At 38.7% G+C, this 22,399-nt stretch overlaps 2 protein-coding genes across 3 annotated transcripts; both read left to right on the forward strand.

Moving 5' to 3' along the window:
• Positions 1-3,416: 3,416 nt before the first annotated feature.
• Positions 3,417-13,403, forward strand: LOC108175113 (U-box domain-containing protein 52-like). Of its 2 annotated transcripts, XM_070810967.1 has the most exons (4): positions 3,417-3,557; positions 10,737-10,948; positions 11,082-11,448; positions 12,914-13,403. In XM_070810967.1, the coding sequence occupies exons 3-4, from the start codon at positions 11,365-11,367 to the stop codon at positions 13,262-13,264; spliced, it is 435 nt and encodes a 144-aa protein (XP_070667068.1). In that variant the 5' UTR covers positions 3,417-3,557; positions 10,737-10,948; positions 11,082-11,364; the 3' UTR covers positions 13,265-13,403. The 2 variants fall into 2 exon arrangements, with proteins under 2 accessions (XP_070667068.1, XP_028947002.2); XM_029091169.2 differs by lacking the exon at positions 3,417-3,557 and having other exon boundaries at positions 10,716-10,948.
• A 4,847-nt stretch (positions 13,404-18,250) lies between these two features.
• On the forward strand, positions 18,251-21,716 carry LOC103453642 (FCS-Like Zinc finger 14-like). The gene is made up of 2 exons (XM_070810813.1): positions 18,251-19,293; positions 21,305-21,716. The coding sequence occupies exons 1-2, from the start codon at positions 18,743-18,745 to the stop codon at positions 21,462-21,464; spliced, it is 711 nt and encodes a 236-aa protein (XP_070666914.1). The 5' UTR covers positions 18,251-18,742; the 3' UTR covers positions 21,465-21,716.
• Positions 21,717-22,399: the final 683 nt, after the last annotated feature.

Here is a 22,399-nt window from a genome sequence, read left to right on the forward strand (position 1 = left end):
AGAAAGAAGAAACGTTACCGTGAGTCTAAGAAATGCCATTCTTAGAATGAGCATTGTGCAGTTTGCCTTCTGGATGGCCACCACCAATATCTGTGTCCCTACCTGAAAAGTGCCCCGTTGGGCGTAATTGAAGTTGGAGAGGGCTATATACTAATGTATAGGACTTGTGGTTTTGTGGGTAACGTCTGCCTTCATGGCCGCTCTTATGCTCGTCCCTATAGGCGGCGTTATGCGCGTCTGAAACATGAGTACCCAAGCCACGAGGAAGTGGAGCAAATCAGGGCAAGACAGAGAGAAATGGCTGAAATGTCCAGGGCACGAGTAGAGAGAGGTGAACCATCCTTATTGGATGATACCTCTTCCGATTCCTCTTCTGATTCCTCTTCTGAGATATAATGGTAATGAAGCTTAGGATTGGAACATGCGATGGCTGCAGCTGTTGGATTGCCTTTTATGTTCATTCATGGCGGATAGATACCACTTTGTTGGTTGTTTTCTCGTGTGTTTAATTTACGTTCTTGGAATAGCTAGCTGCCCCTGTTGGTCGGATTTCCTTTGCTTGTAGCCTTGTACTGCTTGTCTTGGAATAACTATGAAACGAATCAACCGCTATCAAATACTAATCTCACCAGAATTCATATAACGTAGAATCTCACCGGAAGACTAATCCAATACTGCAACCACAAAGATATTGGAATTAATATTCCTAGTATCAATGAAGAAATGGGACTAAGTTGCCTATATGCTTGCCTAAATTCTTCCGAAAGTTATCTGCTTTCTATCAATTGTATGCACGCATATGCATATAAAGTGTCGTATAGCCTTTGTAAATTAGCTTGGAGTTGTTTAAAAACTTTAGTCTTATGAATTGCCAATTTAGTCCTTGAATTATCATCTTAGTGAAAATTAGGTCTTTAAACTATTATTTTCAGAAAAATCAGTCATTGAATTATAAAAATATGCCAATTACATCCCTAATATTATAGTCAAAACTACTATATTCAATTTTCCGTCAATTTAAGTCACCGCACTTGCATGTAATACACATTGGAAGGTAGATTAGTAGTTAACTTTGGAGGATAAATCAGTAGTTTTTCATAAGAAATAGTGTAAGTTAACTTTGGAGATTAAATTAGACGTTAGATTCTCAACCTATATGAAATGTTAAGGGTTTATAGGCGATAAAATGGTGGTATTACACTTTAAGGTGTGTCAAGTGATTTAAGTTGACGAAAAATTGGATAAAATAGGTTTGAATATAATAGTAGGGATGAAATTAGCAATTTTTAATGAATTTAGGGACTTATTTTATAAAAAAAAATATTCAGGGACCTAATTTTCACTGAGATGATAGTTCAGGGACTAAATCAACACTTCACCCTTATTTTTATTGAAGAATGAACACATGTTTCGGGTGCAATGCAAAGTCACAACACTTTCAACGTTCCAGAATTAGGACGTTGTCCCCAATGGTTTTGTCCCAAATGCATGTAATAGACGATATTTTCCGTTGCAAATTTCAATTTATCTGTCGATTGATGAATTGATTAATTGAAGCCAGGACTGATTATGAGTTGCAATCTTCAACCGAGATTCTTCACTTATTTCCATGGAGAATCAGTGCCGGTGAAGACGTTAAGTTATATATTGTCAGATCCGTAACGGAATGGAACGCTGAAGGTTTCACGTCATCTGTGAAATTCTGTTGTATAACATGAAGCAGTGAAATTGAATATGGTTGACTAATATTGTTGCTAAAATGTTGTTAATCGCAGAAACTCTGGCGTAAGTTGATGGAAAGCATCAACGATCGTCTACTCTTGGGCTGTTCATATCAGCATTTTTTTTTCAACATCAATTAAGTAGATCTCTAATTGCTCAGTTACTTTTTCGTACGTACTATTATTATAGCTAGATTAGCAGTCATGTTCTCCTAGACCTTGGTTTACAGAAATCATGGCCACCCACCGTTTGATCTTAATCCAACGGTAGTAAGGCCAAGTACTGATGGCACAGTACATTCTTTCTTCCAAAATTTTGAGCCAGCTAGAGTGACTCGCATAGGAGAAACCCTCCACGTCTGAGAGTACCACAAAATTAGCATCAGGTTTTTCCAGCTTCCGTTTTAACGTCACTCTAGCATCAGGTTTTTCCAGCTAGAGTGACTCGAATGGAGCTGAAGCGCACAAGCAACGTGTACTAGCAGCAAAACAGAAGGCCAACCCTAAACCCTACAATAGGCGGGACTTGCATTGGAAGCAACTGCGGCAGCAAGCCTCAAGAGGCAACAATTTTGGCCGCAGTTGAGATGTTTTCTTAGATTAAGCTGCAACCATCCGTAAATGCAGGTTTCACATCCAACAATGCTCAGTTCATATCTTAGCTGCTGTTTTATTTATGATTTCTCTTGCTTTTCTCTAATTTTTAGTTAACCTAGCTTGTTTCAACAAGATTTAGAACGGCCTTCTATTTGTTTTAATTTGTTTAAATTTTCGTGAAGGCTAGTTACTAGATGGCCACCACTTTAACATATATATAGTCGTTTGTTTATTTATATATATGTACATCTATATATATGTGTGTGTGTGTGTGTATTGTTACGATTCGCTAACTTTTCTTTTGGAGACAAACGACTCAGACTCGTCTAGATTTTTTGGGGGCATGTAAATTTTGCTAATTTAGGAATAACAAGTAGGTGGAAGTTACAACTGCATGCTCCAATGCAACAAAGGAGTATTTGGGGAGGCACAAAGACAACATGGTTAGGGAATTTGGTTATACTATCGTTCCCTCCACACATTCTTATCTCCCTAGCTCTAGAATATTTAAGAGAGAGAGAGAGAGAGAGAGAGAGAGAGAGAGAGAGAGAGTTGATGAAAATATAGCAAAGCTTCAGTGCCAAGGAGAGCGTATGACGGTGGTTCTCCGTCGGGGATTTGTTTGGTTCAGAGCCGGAGACATTTCTACGTAAGCATGCAGGTTAGAGTTTGATGGAGAGTTGAATTAATTCACAGAAGGTGAGAAATGGGAAGAGGTCAAACAGAAAAGAAGGCGGGGGAGGTGGTGGCTGTAGCAATAGACAATGACAAGGGCAGCCAACATGCTCTCAAATGGACAATTGATAGTCTTGTCACCAGAGGTCAAGCTCTCTCTCTGTATGTGTGTGTGTGTGTAAATGCATGAATGCATAAGATGATGATGATGATCGTAATTTACTAATGTATGTCACCAGCCACAAAGGAGGTTGAAAAGGCTCAAGCCAAAGAGTTGTTTCTACCATTCCGCTGCTTTTGCACGAAAAAACTTGTGAGTAATGCTTCTTCCCTTCATAAAAGTGATAGTGTATTGCCTATCCCGCTCCATGAACAGTTGAGCGGAATCCCTCGTTTCACAACGTGATTTGTAGTTGTACTGCTGATTTGATTTTTGCAACAGCTAAAATGCAATGAAGTCATGATCGAGGATAAAAACATAGCAAAAGCACTGGTAAACTATGTTGTCAATAATTCAATTGACATTTTGGTACTTGGTGCGCCGTCGAGAAGCGGCCTTCTCAGGTACTGATTTCTTCTCCAAGTTATATCTCAGTTCATATGCACCAACACTGTACAATTCATCAGAAAAATAGTATCAAGGAGAACAAGCATCAATCGTAAAATGTATAAATCATTCATTTATTTGAATGGAACTATAACTGTAGGTAGTTAAGTATTACATCTTTAAAATCCAATGAACTAAGAAAACTTTCATACATCTGTCTCAACTAATACCAGCTTACATCAACAACAACAACAACAACAACAACAACAACAACAACAAAGCCTTTTCCCACTAAGTGGGGTCGGCTATATGAATCCTAGAACGCCATTGCGCTCGGTTTTGTGTCATGTCCTCCATTAGATCCAAGTACTCTAAGCCTTTTCTTAGAGTCTCTTCCAAAGTTTTCCTAGGTCTTCCTCTACCCCTTCGGCCCTGAACCTCTGTCCCGTAGTCACATCTTCGAACCGGAGCGTCAGTCGGCCTTCTTTGCACATGTCCAAATCACCGAAACCGATTTTCTCTCATCTTTCCTTCAATTTCGGCTACTCCTACTTTACCTCGGATATCCTCATTCTCAATCTTATCCTTTCTCATGTGCCCACACATCCCACGAAGCATCCTCATCTCCGCTACACCCATTTTGTGTACGTGTTGATGTTTCACCGCCCAACATTCTGTGCCATACAACATCGCTGGCCTTATTGCCGTCCTATAAAATTTTCCCTTGAGCTTCAGTGGCCTACGACGGTCACACAACACGCCGGATGTACTCTTACACTTCATCCATCCAGCTCGTATTCTATGGTTGAGATCTCCATCTAATTCTCTGTTCTCTTGCAAGATAGATCCTAGGTAGCGAAAACGGTCACTTTTGTGATCTTCGCTAGATTGCTCCGGTCATTAGTGTGGATAAGTATATAAATGGATAGAGATAGGAAAGCAAACACAAGATGTACGTGGTTCACCCAGATTGGCTACGTCCACGGAATAGAAGAGTTCTCATTAATTGTGAAGGGTTTACACAAGTACATAGGTTCAAGCTCTCCTTTAGTGAGTACAAGTGAATGATTTAGTACAAATGACATTAGAGTACAAATGACATTAGGAAATATTGTGGGAGAATGATCTAGTAATCACGAAACTTAGGTAGATGTGGCAGCTTCTCTGGAAGTACTCTTCCTCCATCCAGGGGTGGTATCTTTAACTGGTGGAGATGCACAAGGTAATGTATCAATTTCACTTGAAGCTTACTTGTAGTTTCAGGCTTGGTCAAGCGCGATACAAACCATGTAGTAGGAGTCCCCCAAGTCGCCGAGCTAGGGGATCTGCTGAAAGAGGTGACAGACAAGGTAAGCAATCAGAGCTCTGGCTGATTGTTCACCTTCTCCCCATCTTGCAGCAGCATGAAGGATAAAGAGAAGAAAAATGAGAAGAGATGATATGGGATACTTTTGCTTTTGAAGAAGTAACTTTCCACAGGCTTATTCTTGAACTGAGCTGGAAGGTTTTCTGGTTTCCTCCAGAGTATAAGGCCGACTGAAGAATTTGAGGGTCAAAACAAGTCCATCAAATCTAGAGTACGTTCGACCCTGCTGATATGGGATACTTTTGCTTTTGACAGAGTAATGGATGTATCGGCACGTGTGCTGTTACGCTTGTCTCCACATGCTTCCTTGTATCCTTCGCACTTGCCCTATCTGTTCCTCAAGCAGATGCGGTATCTTCCCTGGAAACATAAGATGTTGAAGATGAGTACTCGAGAGCAATGCCAGGTAAGTAATCAGGTAAGGGGTTCCAGGCAGTCAGTTCCTGGCTGGGAGCTTGATTTCAAGTGCTGACTGATTGCTCTCTTTCTCCTTGTCTTGCAGGTAAAAACAAGGTCAAAGGAAAAGACAGGGAAAAAGCATGATATGGGATACTCTTGCTTTTAACCCTGATGATATGAGATATTCTTGCTCTAGTATAGCTTGTTTGCAGAGGTATTATCGGGGGGAAAGAAAGCTGAATATTTCGAAAGGCTTCGTTGGGAGTGCCCTCTCAGATATGAGGAAGGGTTGAGCATTTTTGCAGGTCTGCCTGTCATTTGGGGATGGAGGTCGACATATATAGGAGTCTCCCTAACAACAAGTAGTAATGCTATTCCTTTACCCTGCTTGGTCATAGCACGGTAGTGGAAGCTGCCAGCTTCACATGTTTTAACTCTGTCAGAGCACTTTGAAAAAGTGGTATGTGGTATCTGGCTCTCGAGATTCGGAGAACGATGCTTCTTCGATTTTTGAGAAAGCAATCATGCTGGAGGTCTGGCTCTCGAGATTCGGGGAGCAGTGTCTCTTCGATTTTTGATAAAGTAATCATGTTGGGAGTCTGGCTCTCGAGATTCGGAGGACAGTGCCTCTTCGATTTTGGAGTAAGCAATCTTGTTGGGAGTGTTTTCTCGGATGTGAGTAAAGGTTGGGCATGTTTGCTAGTCTACCTTGCCACGAAGCACGGAGGTTGACACACAGGGACTTTCCAATTATCCAGCAGTGGTACTGTTCCTTTACCCTTGTGGGTAATAATATGGTAGCTAGACCTTCAAAATTTATGTGTCTAAACTTTGTTAGTGCTGTTTCTTTGCTATTCTTTTACCTTTCTTGGTCAGAGCGATGTAGTGGGAGCTGCAAGCTTCACGTGCTCAACTTTGGCAGAGACTTTGGCAAAGTTATCTGTGGTACCCATGAGCTATTGTTGCGTGTGGGAAGTGGGTGATTGAACAGTAAGATTCATGTGCTTTCTACTTCACCAGAAGTCTTCGACAGAATGCCCATAATTTCCGCAAAGCTGAGTGTGCGTGTGACAGGTGCTGACAAGGCTAGAAAAATAGGTGCCTCTTCGATTTCTGAGATCGGCCCTCTTGGTCTCTGAGCAGCCCAGCTTTTGAGAAAGCAAGCGCCTCTTCGATTGATTCGGAGAACGATGCCTCTTCGATTTTTGAGAAAGCAATCATGCTGGGGGTCTGGCTCTCGAGATTCGGGGAGCAGTATCTCTTCGATTTTTGAGAAAGTAATCATGTTGGGAGTCTGGCTCTCGAGATTCGGAGGGCGGTGCCTCTTCGATTTTGGAGCAAGCAATCTTGGTGGGAGTGTTTTCTCGAATGTGAGTAAAGGTTGGGCATGTTTGCTAGTCTACCTTGCCACGAAGCACAGAGGTTGACACACAGGGACTTTCCAATTATCCAGCAATGGTACTGTTCCTTTACCCTCTCTTCGATTTTTGAGAAAGTAGTCGTGTTGGGAGTCTGGCTCTCGAGATTCGGAGGACGGTGCCTCTTCGATTTTGGAGCAAGCAATCTTATTGGGAGTGTTTTCTCGAATGTGAGTAAAGGTTGGGCATGTTTGCTAGTCTACCTTGCCACGAGGCACAGAGGTTGACACACAGGGACTTTCCAATTATCCAGCAGTGGTACTGTTCCTTTACCCTTGTGGGTAATAATATGGTAGCTAGACCTTCAAAATTTATGGGTCTAAACTTTGTTAGTGCTGTTTCTTTGCTATTCTTGTACCCTTCTTGGTCAGAGCGATGTAGTGGGAGCTACAAGCTTCACGTGCTCAACTTTGGCAGAGAACTTTGGCAAAGTTATCTGTGGTACCCATGAGCTATTGTTGCGTGTGGGAAGTGGGTGATTGGACAGTAAGATTCATGTGTTTTCTACTTCCCCAGAAGTCTTCGACAGAATACCCATAATTTCCGCAAAGCTGAGTGTGCGTGTGACAGGTGCTGACAAGGCTGGAAAAGTAGGTGCCTCTTCGATTTCTGAGATCGGCCCTCGTGGTCTCTGAGGAGCCCAGCTTTTGAGAAAGCGAGCGCCTCTTCGATTTCTGAGATCGACTTTCGTGGTCTTTGAGCAGCCCAACTTTTGAGAAAGCAAACACCTCTTCGATTTATGAGATCAACCCTCGTGGTCTCTAAGCAGCCCAGCTTTTGAGAAAGCAAACGCCTCTTCGATTTCTGGGCAGACGCCTCTTCGATGTCTGAAGCTTCGTCGAGTGCAGCTTTTTATAGGGGATGGCATTAAGTTCCAAAGCACACTTGAATCTCCACCAGTAGAAGCTCCATTCTTGCACTTCTAAGATCTTGATTTGTCCGACCTCTTCTCTCTTCAACACCTTTGAAAATGTCTGGCCCCTCCGACCGTCGTTTTGACTTGAACCTTGTTGAAGAGGCAGCCCCGCCTTCTTCAGACAACATATGGTGCCCATCCTTCGTCTCCCCTACTGGTCCTCTTACCGTTGGGGATTCCGTGATGAAGAATGATATGACCGCTGCGGTGGTGGCCAGGAACCTTCTCACTCCCAAAGATAACAGACTACTTTCCAAACGGTCTGATGAGTTAGCTGTTAAGGATTCGCTGGCTCTCAGTGTTCAGTGTGCAGGTTCTGTGTCTAATATGGCCCAACGCCTATTTGCTCGAACCCGCCAAGTTGAATCATTGGCGGCCGAAGTGATGAGTCTCAAACAGGAGATTAGAGGGCTCAAGCATGAGAATAAACAGTTGCACCGGCTCGCACATGACTATGCTACAAACATGAAGAGGAAGCTTGACCAGATGAAGGAAACTGATGGTCAGGTTTTACTTGATCATCAGAGATTTGTGGGTTTGTTCCAAAGGCATTTATTGCCTTCGTCTTCTGGGGCTGTACCGCGTAATGAAGCTCCAAATGATCAACCTCTGATGCCTCCTCCTTCTAGGGTTCTGTCCAGTACTGAGGCTCCGAATGATCCCCCTCCGATGCCTTCTCTTTCTGGGGCTCTACCGACTGCTGAGACTTCTCCTAAGCAACCTTTGTGAAGGCTCCATCTTGTTTGTTTATTTTGACTCATGTATATGTACATATTTGTAGCTTATCGGGGATATCAATAAATAAGCTTTCCTTCATTTCAACGTATTGTGTTAAATACACCAAAGCCTTCTTCGCTAAGTTCTTTGAATTTTCTTTTGTTGAAGCTTGTATGCTGAAGCTTTCTGAGTGGAGCATGTAGGTTGGGGTAGTGTTCCCTTAATTTTCCGAGTGAGGAAAACTTCTCGATTGGAGACTTGGAAAATCCAAGTCACTGAGTGGGATCGGCTATATGAATCTTAGAACGCCATTGTGCTCGGTCCTGTGTCATGTCCTTCGTTAGATCTAAGTACTCTAAGTCTTTTCTTAGAGTCTCTTCCAAAGTTTTCCTAGGTCTTCCTCTACCCCTTCGGCCCTGAACCTCTGTCCCATAGTCGCATCTTCTAATCGGAGCGTTAGTATGCCTTCTTTGCACATGTCCAAACCACCGTAACCGATTTTCTCTTATCTTTCCTTCAATTTCGGCTACTCCTACTTTACCCCGAATATCCTCATTCCTAATCTTATCCTTTCTCGTGTGCCCACACATCCAACGAAGCATCCTCATCTCCGCTACATCCATTTTGTGTACGTGTTGATGCTTCACCGCCCAACATTCTGTGCCATACAGCATCGCCGGCCTTATTGCCGTCCTATAAAATTTTCCCTTGAGCTTCAGTGGCATACGGCGGTCACACAACACGCCATATGCACTCTTCCACTTCATCCATCCAGCTTGTATTCTATGGTTGAGATCTCCATCTAATTCTCCGTTCTTTTGCAAGATAGATCCTAGGTAACGAAAACGGTCGCTCTTTGGTATTTCTTGATCTCCGATCCTCACCCCTAACTCGTTTTGGCCTCCATTTGCACTGAACTTGCACTCCATATATTCTGTCTTTGATCGGCTTAGGCGAAGACCTTTAGTTTCCAACACTTCTCTTCAAAGGTTAATCTTTGCATTTACCCCCTCCTGAGTTTCATCTATCAACACTATATCGTCTGCGAAAAGCATACACCAAGGAATATCATCTTGAATATGTCCTGTTAACTCATCCATTACCAACGCAAAAAGGTAAGGACTTAAGGATGAGCCTTGATGTAATCCTACAGTTATGGGAAAGCTTTCGGTTTGTCCTTCATGAGTTCTTACGGCAGTCTTTGCTCCTTCATACATATCCTTTATAGCTTGGATATATGCTACTCGTACTCATTTCTTCTCTAAAATCCTCCAAAGAATGTCTCTTGGGACCCTATCATACGCTTTTTCCAAATCTATAAAGACCATGTGTAAATCCTTTTTCCCATCTCTATATCTTTCCATCACTCTTCGTAAGAGATAGATTGCCTCCATGGTTGAGCGCCCTGGCATGAACCCGAATTGGTTGTCCGAAACCCGTGTCTCTTGCCTCAATCTATGCTCAATGACTCTCTCCCAGAGCTTCATTGTAGGACTCATTAACTTAATACCCCTATAGTTCATGCAATTTTGTACGTCGCCCTTATTCTTGTAGATAGGCACCAAAGTGCTCGTTCGCCACTCATTTGGCATCTTCTTCGTTTTCAAAATCCTATTGAAAAGGTCAGTGAGCCATGTTATACCTGTCTCTCCCAAAACTTTCCACACTTCGATTGGTATATCGTCTGGGCCTATTGCTTTTCTATGCTTCATCTTCTTCAAAGCTACAACCACTTCTTCCTTCCGGATTCGACGATAAAAGGAGTAGTTTCTACACTCTTCTGAGTTACTCAACTCCCCTAAAGAAGCACTCCTTTCATGTCCTTCATTGAAAAGATTATGAAAATAACCTCTCCATCTGTCTTTAACCGCGTTCTCTGTAGCAAGAACCTTTCCATCCTCATCCTTGATGCACCTCACTTGGTTTAGGTCCCTTGTCTTCTTTTCCCTTGCTCTAGCTAGTTTATAGATATCCAATTCTCCTTCTTTGGTATCTAGTCGTTTATACATATCGTCGTAAGCCGCTAACTTAGCTTCTCTGACAGCTTTCTTCGCCTCTTGCTTCGCTTTTCTATACCTTTCACCATTTTCATCGGTCATCTCCTTGTATAAGGCTTTACAACATTCCTTCTTAGCCTTCACCTTTGTTTGTACCTCCTCATTCCACCACCAAGATTCCTTTTGGTGTGGGGCAAAGCCCTTAGACTCTCCTAATACCTTTGCTCCTTCATACATAACCAGCTTACATACGCCGAAAATTTGATGGTTTGAGAAATCATTTATTCAAGATCTGGTTCCGCACGTTGTAGTCTTACCTCAGTTTTTTCTTCTTGGAAGCCATCAATTACGCATGCATCATAATTATATCAATCTCGTCACAGATTCAAAACAACAGACGTTCCAAACACCGTCTCAAAAGAGGCACCGAGTTTCTGCACTGTGTATGTCGTTGGCAAGGGAAAGATATCATATATGCGAGCTGCTACCACTTCACTGTCCCAGGAAGCTTACTTGCCTAATCAAAAACAGCACCAAACAAACAAAGCTTCTGACACAAATGATACGCAATTCAGCCACAACCAGCAATGCAGAGGTTGGCCAGATTCGGTTTTTTCTTTCTTTTTTTTTTTAGGTCGAAAGTTCAGATTATGTTCTAGCATCTGTTATTTCCCACCTCACGTCTGGTTTCTTGTCATTACTCAAACAAGTTTCTTTGACCAATACAGCATGGGAGAGGACGCAGTATCCACCACAAAGCCAGCAATAAGGAGCATGCCTCCAACTACAAACTTGACAGCAGAAACTAATATACCACAAATGATTATCCAAGCCAGTTCTGGTGTCCCAATATCATTCCTTCAATAATTGATACCTAAATTTACCAGTTTTGAGTGGTTTTAGTTCCACAATCCAAAAGAAGCTTTATTTTTATAAAGCATACATGCAGGTATAGTTCAGAGTATTAATACTTAATTTTCTTGAAAATAATAGGATGAATTGGAAGCTGAGATGAGGAGGCTCAGGCTAGAGCTCAAGCAAACAATGGACATGTACAGTACAGCCTGCAAGGAGGCACTCACAGCAAAACAGAAGGTATTGATGCAAAACCTTTTCTTTGATGAAATATAAATCTTGGGTTCATAACAACTATTTAAGCATAAATTTTAGGGTAAAGTAGAAAAATCTACCTTAACTATTGGTGTCACGACACTTTCATACCTCATCTTTTAAAATTGACAATGTCATACCTCATCTTTAGAATTTGGTCCAATGTTATACCTTCCATTACTTGGCCGTTTATTTTTCAGTTAAATGCTGACGTAGCTTGATCCAAATCTCACTTTCTATTAAAAAATTAATAAATATTATTAAAAACTAAAAAAAATCATTTAATAATTTCTAAATATTAAAATGTGGCTTGATCTAGATCCCACTTTCTATTAAAAATTAATAAATATTATTAAAAACTAAAAAAATCATTTAATAATTTCTAAATATTAAAATAATAAAAAAAAGGTAAAAAAAAAAAAAAACTTATGTTCGTTCCCTTTTGCCCCCCCCCCTTCTCTCTCCTCTCCCATCTTCTTCTTCTTCCTCCTACTTTTGCAGATTTGGGCTCTTTTTTTTTTTTTTTTTTCTTCTTCTCTCCTCATCCTCCCCGCCTTCCTCCTCCTCCTCCCCCCCTCCTCCTCCTTCTTCCCCTTCCTCCTCCTCCCCCCCTTCTCCTCCTTTTTCTTCTTCTTCTTCTTCTTCTTTCGTTGCAAATTCGGTTTCTTTTTTTTCTTTTCTTTTTTTTTCTTTTTTCTTCTTCTTCTTCCTCCTTTTTTTTCTGGGTTGCAGGAATTCTTCTTCTTCTTTCTTCGTTGCAGATTCGGTTTCGGTTTTTTTTTTTTTTTTTTCTTCTTCTTCTTCCTCCTTTTTTCTGGGTTGCAGGAAGAGGGCTAGAAGGAAGATGAAGATGAAGATGGGGGATCTTCTTCTTCTTTCTTTGTTGCAGATTCGATTTTGGTTTTTTTTTTTTTTTCTTCTTCTTCTTCTTCCTCCTTTTTTTATGGGTTGCAGGAAGGCAGAAGAAGATCTTCTTCTTCTTCTTCTTCTTGTTCTTTCTTCGTTGCAGATTCGGTTTCGATTTTTTTTGTTTTTTTTTTTTCTTCTTCTTCTTCCTATTTTTTTCTGGGTTGTAGGAAGGAACTGGAAGGGAGAAGAAGATGAAGATGGGAGAGAAGAGAGAGAAGAGGGGGGGGACGAACATAAGTTTTTTTTTTTTTTTAACTTTTTTTTATTATTTTAATATTTAGAAATTATTAAATGATTTTTTTTAGTTTTTAATAATATTTTTTAATTTTTTTAATAGAAAATGGGATCTGGATCAAGCCACATCAGCATTTAACTGAAAAATAAACGGTCAAGTAACGGAAGGTATAACATTGGACCAAATTCTAAAAATGAGGTATGACATTGTCAATTTTAAAAGATGAGGTATGAAAGTGTCGTGACACCGATAGTTGAGGTAGTTCTTTTGTACTTTACCCTAAATTCTAATAATATATCATCACAGGCAACCGAACTCCACCGGTGGAAATTGGAAGAGGAACAGAGATTAGAACAGGTACGATTAGCTCAGGAAGCTGCATTGGCACTTGCAGAGAATGAGAAATTGAAATGTATGGCAGCCATGGAGGCTGCAGAAGCAGCTCAAAGGATCGCAGTAATGGAAGCACAGAAAAGGAGGAATGCAGAAATGAAAGCCTTTAAAGAAGCTGAGGAGAAGAAGAAGGCAATAGAAGCAAAAACATATGATTTCATGTTCAGGAAATACACAATTGAGGAGATTGAAGCAGCAACAAATAATTTTTCAAGAGAGAGACCGACCTTGCGTGCCAAGGCTCGATTTTGTGAATGGGATTGATGGCAGAAAATAGAAAGGCGTTTTGGGTTGAGAGAAGCTGAAACACGTATTGGGCTCAGAAGAACCGTGACCCCCATTTCCTGACACAGCTGAGTGTTGGAATGATAACACAAATTTGGAAATGTTCCATTGAAATGTTTTTTTTCCCGATAATTTTTAAATAAAGATTTAAACCTTAAATACTTTTGTGTATTACATTTGCACGCTGAAAATACTTTATTCAATATTAATTGACGCATAAATTTATATATTTATTATTCGTTAATTGTTTCGATATAAAATGAATGAGAGTTTGCACAAGCACGGAACAGGATCCTATAACATGTGTTCTTTAGTTTTACGACTTTTACGATTCTTTTGATTACAACGTTGGTATTATTTTGTCATTTAATTTCAACTTTGCATGGTTTGAAACTTGAAAAGTGCGTCTCATAAATTTTTTTTTTTTTGGTATGAATCTAAAACCAACCCAAACTCGAATTAGGAATGTTGGGTTAGGATTGGATTGACTATCCAACTGGCCCAACCCGTCCGAGTTGCACCCTAATTAAGAGTGTGTGCATTTTCTACCTAAACAAAAGTTTTGTTTTCCAATTACCACTTAGGCTTCAATTTTGGTGCCAATGTGCAACCTTTGATGATTTCAGTTAAAACTAGCAAAGAAGCCCGCGCTCTGCTGCGGGTTTGAAACCGTAACCAAAATTTAACACTCATTTTTAAATTATTTAAAAATAAATGAAAGCAACTAAATCCACATGATATTCAAATTGTGAGATGTATCAGATATCAATTGTTGTCTGTATCTTTGTGCTTCTCATTGTAAGTTCTTTTTGCTTATTACTCTGAATTTTTGTAGTTTGAAATTTGCAATGATCAACAAACATGGGATATGCTTATGTGATTTTCCATGAACTAATGAATGGTTTGCAATTAATTTCACTGATGTATATTCATAATTTGGAATTAGGAATAACAGTTAAACAGGGCCTTGAATTACATCATCAACCAATACTTTCTCCTTTTGCTTTCTGTGAATTTTTTGGTTGCTTGCTGCAAATGAATGGATTTGGAACTTTGAATTAACAAATTAAGCAATTCAAGCATATTACATACCCTTAAAAGGCTTAAGAGTAGATATAAGATTAATTAATATTAAATCAAAATAAACAGATGTAGCTATGTATATTTTCAGCAATTTCAGTCCTTCACTCCCATCATAGGACTTAAATCACATTTAAAAATAAAAAGTACACAAAGAAAGTTGTACTTTTAGCTTTGTTTACAAAAAGCTCCTATACAACTATGTATTCCACACGAATTTGTGTAGAAGGACTTGCCTCGGGGATGAAGTACTCTGTCTTCTTGCACACACCTATGCCGAAATCTCTATCAGGAAACTTTTCCAACCCCTGTAGAAGCCAATATATGAAGGAAATCATTCAATGCAATTGTATTAACCTTATTTCAAGGATATGAAAATGAATTTTTTTTTTCACTAATAATACAATATGTACAACCATTACCCAGTTTCAGAATTCATTTCAACTCCCAAAATTACACAAAATGTACTAAAATTTCAAGCAAAGAGAACGAACCAAGATTCACAATTCATTTCAATTCCCAAACATGCTCACAGATTAATGAACTCTCACTGAAACAACAAAGAACCAGTGAAATTTTGTGTAACTTAAGAGGAAAAATTCTTACCTTGACGACGGGCATTTGGCCTCCGAACATCAAAACAACACCCATTTGGTGGAGAATTCTCAAGGTGTCACGAACGGGAGCCACATGCCTACTTAAACACATAAAAAAGAGGCGGAGCATTTCCACTGCGCCAACAACCCAATTATGATGGATTTAACTTCTGGTATATTTATATTTCATTTACAGAACATATAAAAAAAATTTGGGGGCCCCCCGAGATTGGGGGCCCTAGGCGATCTCCTTACTCGGGTACCCTCAGACATTGTTCTAAAAATCCCCGCCTAGCGTTGCCTAGGCGCTAGGCAGCTAGTCACCGCCTCGATTAATAGGAAGGCATTTGAAAATTAAGAAATGACGCCTAGACCTGCTGAGGCGCCCACCTAAACCGCCTAGCTCACCCAGACTCGCATAGGTTGCTACTCACTTAGACAAAAAATAGATAACTTTCATTTTGCATTTTCTTTTCTCAATAAATTGTAAGAGCTTGTTGGGAACCACCAACTGTTGCTATGTTATTGTAATGCTGTAAAGGTTACCCAACTCACTCTAGGTCGGACTGAAAAAATAGGCCTTATATTCACTGTTTTGGAGAAGTGGAAAATATGGTCTCACAGTTTTCATGTCATACCTATTATCATAGCGAATCGTGTCGTGTCAAACCCATTATTTTAACATATTGTTCATTGGTGACTCAGTAACGACCGAATTCGTTAATAGGTCATTTCGTTTCATGTTTGCGTAACGAGTCATTTAAGATATTATTATGTCTAATGTCTAGACCTGGTGAATGGGTTGTGCTTGTGTCATACCTACACATATCTTATTGGAATCTTAATAGGTGACTGATAATGACCCAACTTGCTAATGAGTTATTAACAGGTGACCCGATATTGATTGGCTTGTTAACAAGTTGACCCGACACCTATTATTTTCATGTCATGCAAGAAATTTTAAGGCCTACTAATGATGTTCTCTAATAATGTAGGCAAGCATAATAGGTAAAATTGTACTATAATAGTTGGCGTGACAAGTTGCATACTCAGTTGCCTTATTAAAAAATTAGTCAATCCAATCTAACAAAACAAAATTTTTATTTTATTAATGTCGCTCACCTTTGGTATTTACTTTTATCATTCATTTTTATCTTTTTCCCCAACATGGACTACTTTATTATAAAAGATATGTGGGATCCATTTTTTAGCTACACATGTAGAAGTAGGCAATGTTGTCAACTTTAGGGGAGTAGGCAAACTTGCCTACTCCATTGGAGCTTTATTTTGTCTATGTAGCTCATCAAAATGAATTACTCATTTGCCTACTTCATCGGAGATACTCTAAATTAACTAAACTGTAGAGAGAGAAGGGAGGGATTCAAACTTAGGTTCATTGGAAAAAGCACTTCTACTCAGATCAATGTAGTTGTAGCTATGCCCATGTCTGCTCATAAATAAACTAAATAGTAAGTCACTTAATACTACAATTTAGTAATAATTCTCTCCACTTGTAAGTGAGAGGACTTAAGTTCGACTCTTGTGAATGACGAATTTGGTACCAAATTATTATGGTTGACTCATTATGTGGCTGACCCATTGTGCACCTTCTTAGTGTGAATATATCATTGTATTTAAAAAGGTTAAAGCTTAAATAAGGGCTGATTGGTTGGCAAAGTTACTTTAACGCATTGTTTACTAAGTGATGGTCTTATGGTTTTATTACTTTTTAGTCAAAATAGTTTCTGAGACTGGCATAACTCCTAATTTTGGTCCCTAAGATTTAAAATCAATGTTAGTGGTCCTAAATTTGTCCATCGTTAATTATTTTGGTCATACGATAAAAAATCTCCGTTAAATTAGAACAAAAATAACAAAAATACCCTCACTTTTTGTCAAATTTTTTTGGCCCATTATTTATTAAATAAGTGTATTTTCGTCATCTAGATCCTTATTTAGTAGGGACTTTTCATGCATGTATCCAACGTACGATAGCCACTTAGTACTATAGTCTAGTTGTATTCCTATTAACTTGTAAGTGAGAGGTCTTAGGTTCAATTATAGATAAAGGTGAATTTGAACAACATTATTGTTAGCCCATTGTGAGGCTAAGCTCACTCTTTTCCCTTTTAGTGTAGATAATATCGTTTGTTTAAAAAAATGCACAATTCTATTAGTTTCTTCTCCAATTGTGATTGGTTGAAACAAAACGGATAGAGAGGGAGGGAGGAAATCAAGAGTAATGGCCACATAATATTTTGGGTACATGAGAGAATACCTCGGCATTAAAATCTTTAATTGATTTGATACGTTTTCTTCTAAACATAGAAGGCAAACCAAACTAAAAGTTTTCTTAGAATAAAAAATAACGCTTATTAAGTCAAGTTATCAAACTTATCATTCATAAAAGTCATGAGTGGTATTAACTTAGAATTATCAGTAGAGAAATTTAAAATTTAGAAGTCATTAATTGTTACAAAGATAAGAAGAGTCAAGAAAAAAAAAGCAACATTTGTTTTTCTCTCTTTTTATTTTCTTTAAGAAAATTAGAGTATCGGCTCTCGAATGATGAGTAAACTTAGATTTGGTCAATCAACCAAAAGTTTATCAAATTTGGAATTTAAATTCGACAAAATATGAAGCATTAGTCAATCCATCATAATGTTGTGAGATATTTAAGAGAGCAAGAGTCGTACTCTTAATAGTCAAATATTCTTTTAAACGAAAGATCATTGCTTATAATATAAAGAATTTTTTTTTTAATCAAATCTTAACTTAGTGAGACAATTTTTTGTGAACAAGTTACGAAACAAAACGAAACTCATTTTTGAAGCAACTCACTCGCAAATATTATGGTGTTTTGCTAGACAATATACAAGGAGTTTTTTTAATTTTTTTTATGGTCACAAATATGAAAGATGCAAAAGAATATAACAACTCAACGGCCATGATTTATTAACCAAAACATGGAGGGGCCAATATACGAAAAAGAAAGAATAAGGAAAGTGACAACCACTAATTATTACAAAATAAAATGAAAAATTATTGTTTATGTATTTTTATTGCAAGAATAATAATTTAATAAAAAATTTAAATAAAAAAATAGTGTATTTATATGAACTAGGATCTTCTCCCCTTCTCTTGTCATCCTCTTCCATCCTCTTTTCTCATATTCTCTATTTTTTCTTTCTATTATTATAAAAAATTAATATAAAATGTTAACATGATTTGACTGTAACCGTTCAAATAGAAGAAGGAGGTTTAAATAGAAGGAGAAGGAAGGGGAGGGAAAAAAACGGGAGTCCTACTCCTATTTATATTGCCCTTTCCTCTAATAGCTCAGAGGGGTAGAGAAGACCAGAGAGAAGAGACCTGAAAGGTGGTCTTCCTCTGCATCTCTCTCTCTAGCAGGTTTCTCTCTCTAGGAATACTCAAGCTTTATAGATTTTAGAGAGAGAAAGAGGAGGTACTTCTCTCAGAAGCTGCACTGAATTTAGCAAAAAATAATACTCCTCCTACTTGCTCCATTGCTTCTACTTCACTCCCTCCAAGCTTTGAACAAAACTGTCTCTCCCCCCCCCCCCCCCTCTCTCTCTCTCTCAATATCTCCAATCTTTCCTGGTTTCCTAAAAAGAGTCAAGAAAACCCTTTTCTCTATTACCTCAGTCTTCCTCTGCTTTGGCAATCCTCCTTTAAATCAGCTAAAACAAAATCACCAACCATTCAATTTAGCAAAAGTAAGAGAATCTGAACAAAACCCAGTTGCAGACTTTCCCGGAAGATGGAGAATTTTTCCGGGAAAAAGCGACCCACAATCAGTATCTCACTTTTCACTACTTTTTCCGAGTCAATTTCCTCTGACAAGTTCCCCAAGTCAATCAAATCCCCAAGAAATTTCCAAGATGGGGTTGTTGGGCTTGGAATAGTGGCTGCCATGACTGATTTGGGCAGCCCCAATGAAGTGGCTTTGTCTGAAAAGTCACCAAGGTCGAGCCCAATCCCCATAGTCTCTGCAGCTAAGCCTGCAGCTAATTTCAGAGGTGGGTTTTGTGTGGAGAGGGCTGGGGCTGTGGTGGATGAATTGTCTGAGAGCTATACGTGTGTGATTTCGCATTTCGGAAACAATTTGACATCGAAGCGGGTTTATTTCGGTGATAAGCTGAGTGGGGTTGTGGATGATCCTAATGCTGGTATGGTGGTGGCCTCTGGGGTGTTCTCTACTTCTCCATTGAGTATTGGTGAAGTGGGAAGAGAGTTTTGGGCTTCCGATTTTCTCAGTTGTTGTTATCTTTGCAAGAAGCAGCTTCATGGACTGGACATTTTCATGTACAGGTAAAAACAAAAGTTATATATACATACATAATATATACACACACAGAGAGACGTATGTATATATGTTCTCTTGATGTATAGCTTACGAGTTAATCACTTTTGATGATTGATTTTGGTGAAGCGTGATTTAGGAAATCGTGGATTTTGAACCACGTTGTTGATTTTGAATATGGGATTAATTTTTGCTTATTGATTATGTTGTGTAATGTGGGAGATTGTGTTTTGAAAGGATTTGAACTTTAGGGGTGATAGATGTTTTATTGGCATGGATGAATTGACCAATTCTTGGAGATATATGATGTTTCAATTTTGTTCTATTTTAGAATTAGATTTCTAAGTTTCGAACATACTGTGAATGCTGAACAAACTGGTCAATCTGTAACATAATTTTTGGTCTCTGGTAAGTTGTCGGTCTAAGCAGGAGGATGTGACTCATGGATCTGCATCAGCAGCTATAGTATTTCTCCTCGTATTTGTAATTTTTTGTTTCGAGTAGAGGGTTACCTTTCGTGGCATGATTTTCTCGTAGAGGTTTAACTGTTTAGGTTATTGTTTGTGATTGAATGGTACTTGAATGACTTCATTCCCGTATTAGGTCATCTCCTTTGGTCCTCTGTGTTGTGCGCTTGAATTCATGCAGAAGATGTTTGAATATTGTTTCCTTTTGAGAACAACGGTTTTAAGTGTAGTTTCAGAAAGTTACTGGAAATTCTTAGTGATTGTTGTGTTCTCTCTATTGTCCTCGACGACCATGTACATCTTGATTAAGCTAACATTCCACTTCTGGCCTTGTGCCAACTTGCTAATAGTCATCTCAGTGAGCTTTTGTAAAGTAAGATACAAGCTTGACAGACAAAGTAAAACTTGAGTACTCTAGCATCAATAAGTAGTTTGGGTTTTCACACTTAAATCCTTAACTTTGGTTCTCATTTGATTGTATCGAAGCCGGTTGTTTCAAAGAAAATCAAGCAAAATCCATTGGTGACATTTTGTGTTGATTTATGTATATATCACTATAAAATTATATGCCAGGCTGTACACCAATCATTAGTTTGACAATAATGTCATTAGACTGTTGCATGCTTAAGAAGTAATGCCAGGGTTGTTTTGTCTTAGGACTCAATGGAACATGCATCTTTAGAAACTTAGCATGGATGCCAGCTCCCAGCTGTTTACTTAATGAACACTTCCAAGTTACACATCTTTGATTGCAGTCATTTGGTTTTGTAGTATTAAAGATTTCGTCGAGTTAATATTTGTGTATTTATTAATTATTATTACTTTCTTACTAAGTTGCTACTACTCCTATAAGAAAGTGGCCATTTACTTTGGAAAAAAAATTTGCTCACTGTTTTTACCACGGTGTAACATCGCCACCCTACTCAATGCATCCACCTGTTATACAAGTCCTGTTCTCCAAGACCCCATTGTCCAAGAAAATTGTGTTCACCCACAGTTCAATCTTTATTCCAACGGTGGAGGAGAAAATACAACAACAAATAGTGGGTGATCACAATTTCCTTGGACCATGGGGTCTTGGAGGACAGGTCTACCCGTTATACATCGTATATACCTTAATTGGAGGTAGTGAGCTAAGTTGTTGTCTCATCTTTTGAAATCGAATTATGTGTGAAAGTATACCTCAAAGTCTCTTAGAATCCGGGAAGTTGAGCTTTCCGAATGGACATACGCATTGTGTTAAGAGATATAACATTATTGGAGAAAGGTTATAAACTGCATGGTGGTGAGATATTTTGATGCAATTATTGATGGAGAAAATTCCAGCTGGTTTTGTTTTGTTCCAATATCTGAGTTTTTAGGGTCTCTTAATTTTAGATATTTTACGATGGCGAAAGAACATTGTTTTGTGATGCGGTCCAATGGTAGGGCTATGTAACTTAGATTTGGAAATGGGGAATGGATCTTTGCAAATATACTTGGCATCTTACATATCCTCTCATGTAACTTAGATTCTTTACTAACAAAGCATTCAATTCCCCCTTGTTTGCAGAGGTGAGAAAGCATTTTGCAGCGCCGAGTGCCGTGACAAGCACATGCGCAGCGACCATCATAAAGACAAGTGCAGATCCGGAGCATTAAAATCGCTTGATTACTCAGCGTCGCCGTGCTCCAGTCCGCTCGTCTTCTTGGCCGGGGTTGAGGTGGCATGAAAGTTTTCCTATACCGAACCTATATAGTAAATAATACAAAATGGACGGGAAAGGTGATGGGAATAAATTGGGTATAACCGGGATAAGACGGTAGAAAAATACCGGACAGGGTTCAAGCAGGCAGTCTCTACAGTCTACAATTTAAATTGCAAGATTTTTTTTTATTAGATTGGACAAGTTGTATTGAGAAATTGGGAAGTTATATAATCCGTGGGAGAGACATTTATACAATAATGTTACCGCTTTCCAAAAGTTTCAGTTATACAATGGTAATTTGGATTGGATCAAGTTAGTTATAATATTTAGATACCAAACTCGCTATCCAAGGAAGTTGAATTTGAAACTTTTTATCTTGAAGGAGATCGTCCTAGTGTTAGTGAGTATAATATTTGTATCATTTTTTGAATTTTTTTTTTTTAAATAAACCACGCCGCATTGAAATATAATATAAAAGAACGAATTAAATGATACGTAATATTGAGGCGACCTCATATTTTGGCAAGATCTAATAGTTTCTGTGAACATGATTAGGCCTACTAGTCTATTTTTTGGGGTCATTATTTATTCTTATTGAAGACAACAAACCGTCCCTGCCAGGTGAAATATCTTGTTTCACGATACAAGCGTTATTAGGGGAATAGGGAGTGGAACACATAACATGGATGAAATTGATAGCAAAGAACCAATCGAGGTACAAATCTTTTACCAATTCAAAAATACTGGTCTATTCCAATTGAATTCCTTTTAAGGAAACTAATTAAAAGAGCTTGAAAACTTTGAGTTTTAATCAAAAGGACAAAAATGTATTATTAATGAATAGTACCATGAATGACTTTTTAGAATAAACATGTCCTTTTCGTTAAAAGTGAACAGTATCGGAAGTGTTTCGTTAAAACTCCTTTTTAAGCCAGAAAACCTACACCATCACTCAGACT

This window comes from Malus domestica, chromosome 13 (assembly GCF_042453785.1).
Source record: "Malus domestica chromosome 13, GDT2T_hap1".
NCBI classification, from domain to species: Eukaryota; Viridiplantae; Streptophyta; class Magnoliopsida; order Rosales; family Rosaceae; genus Malus; species Malus domestica.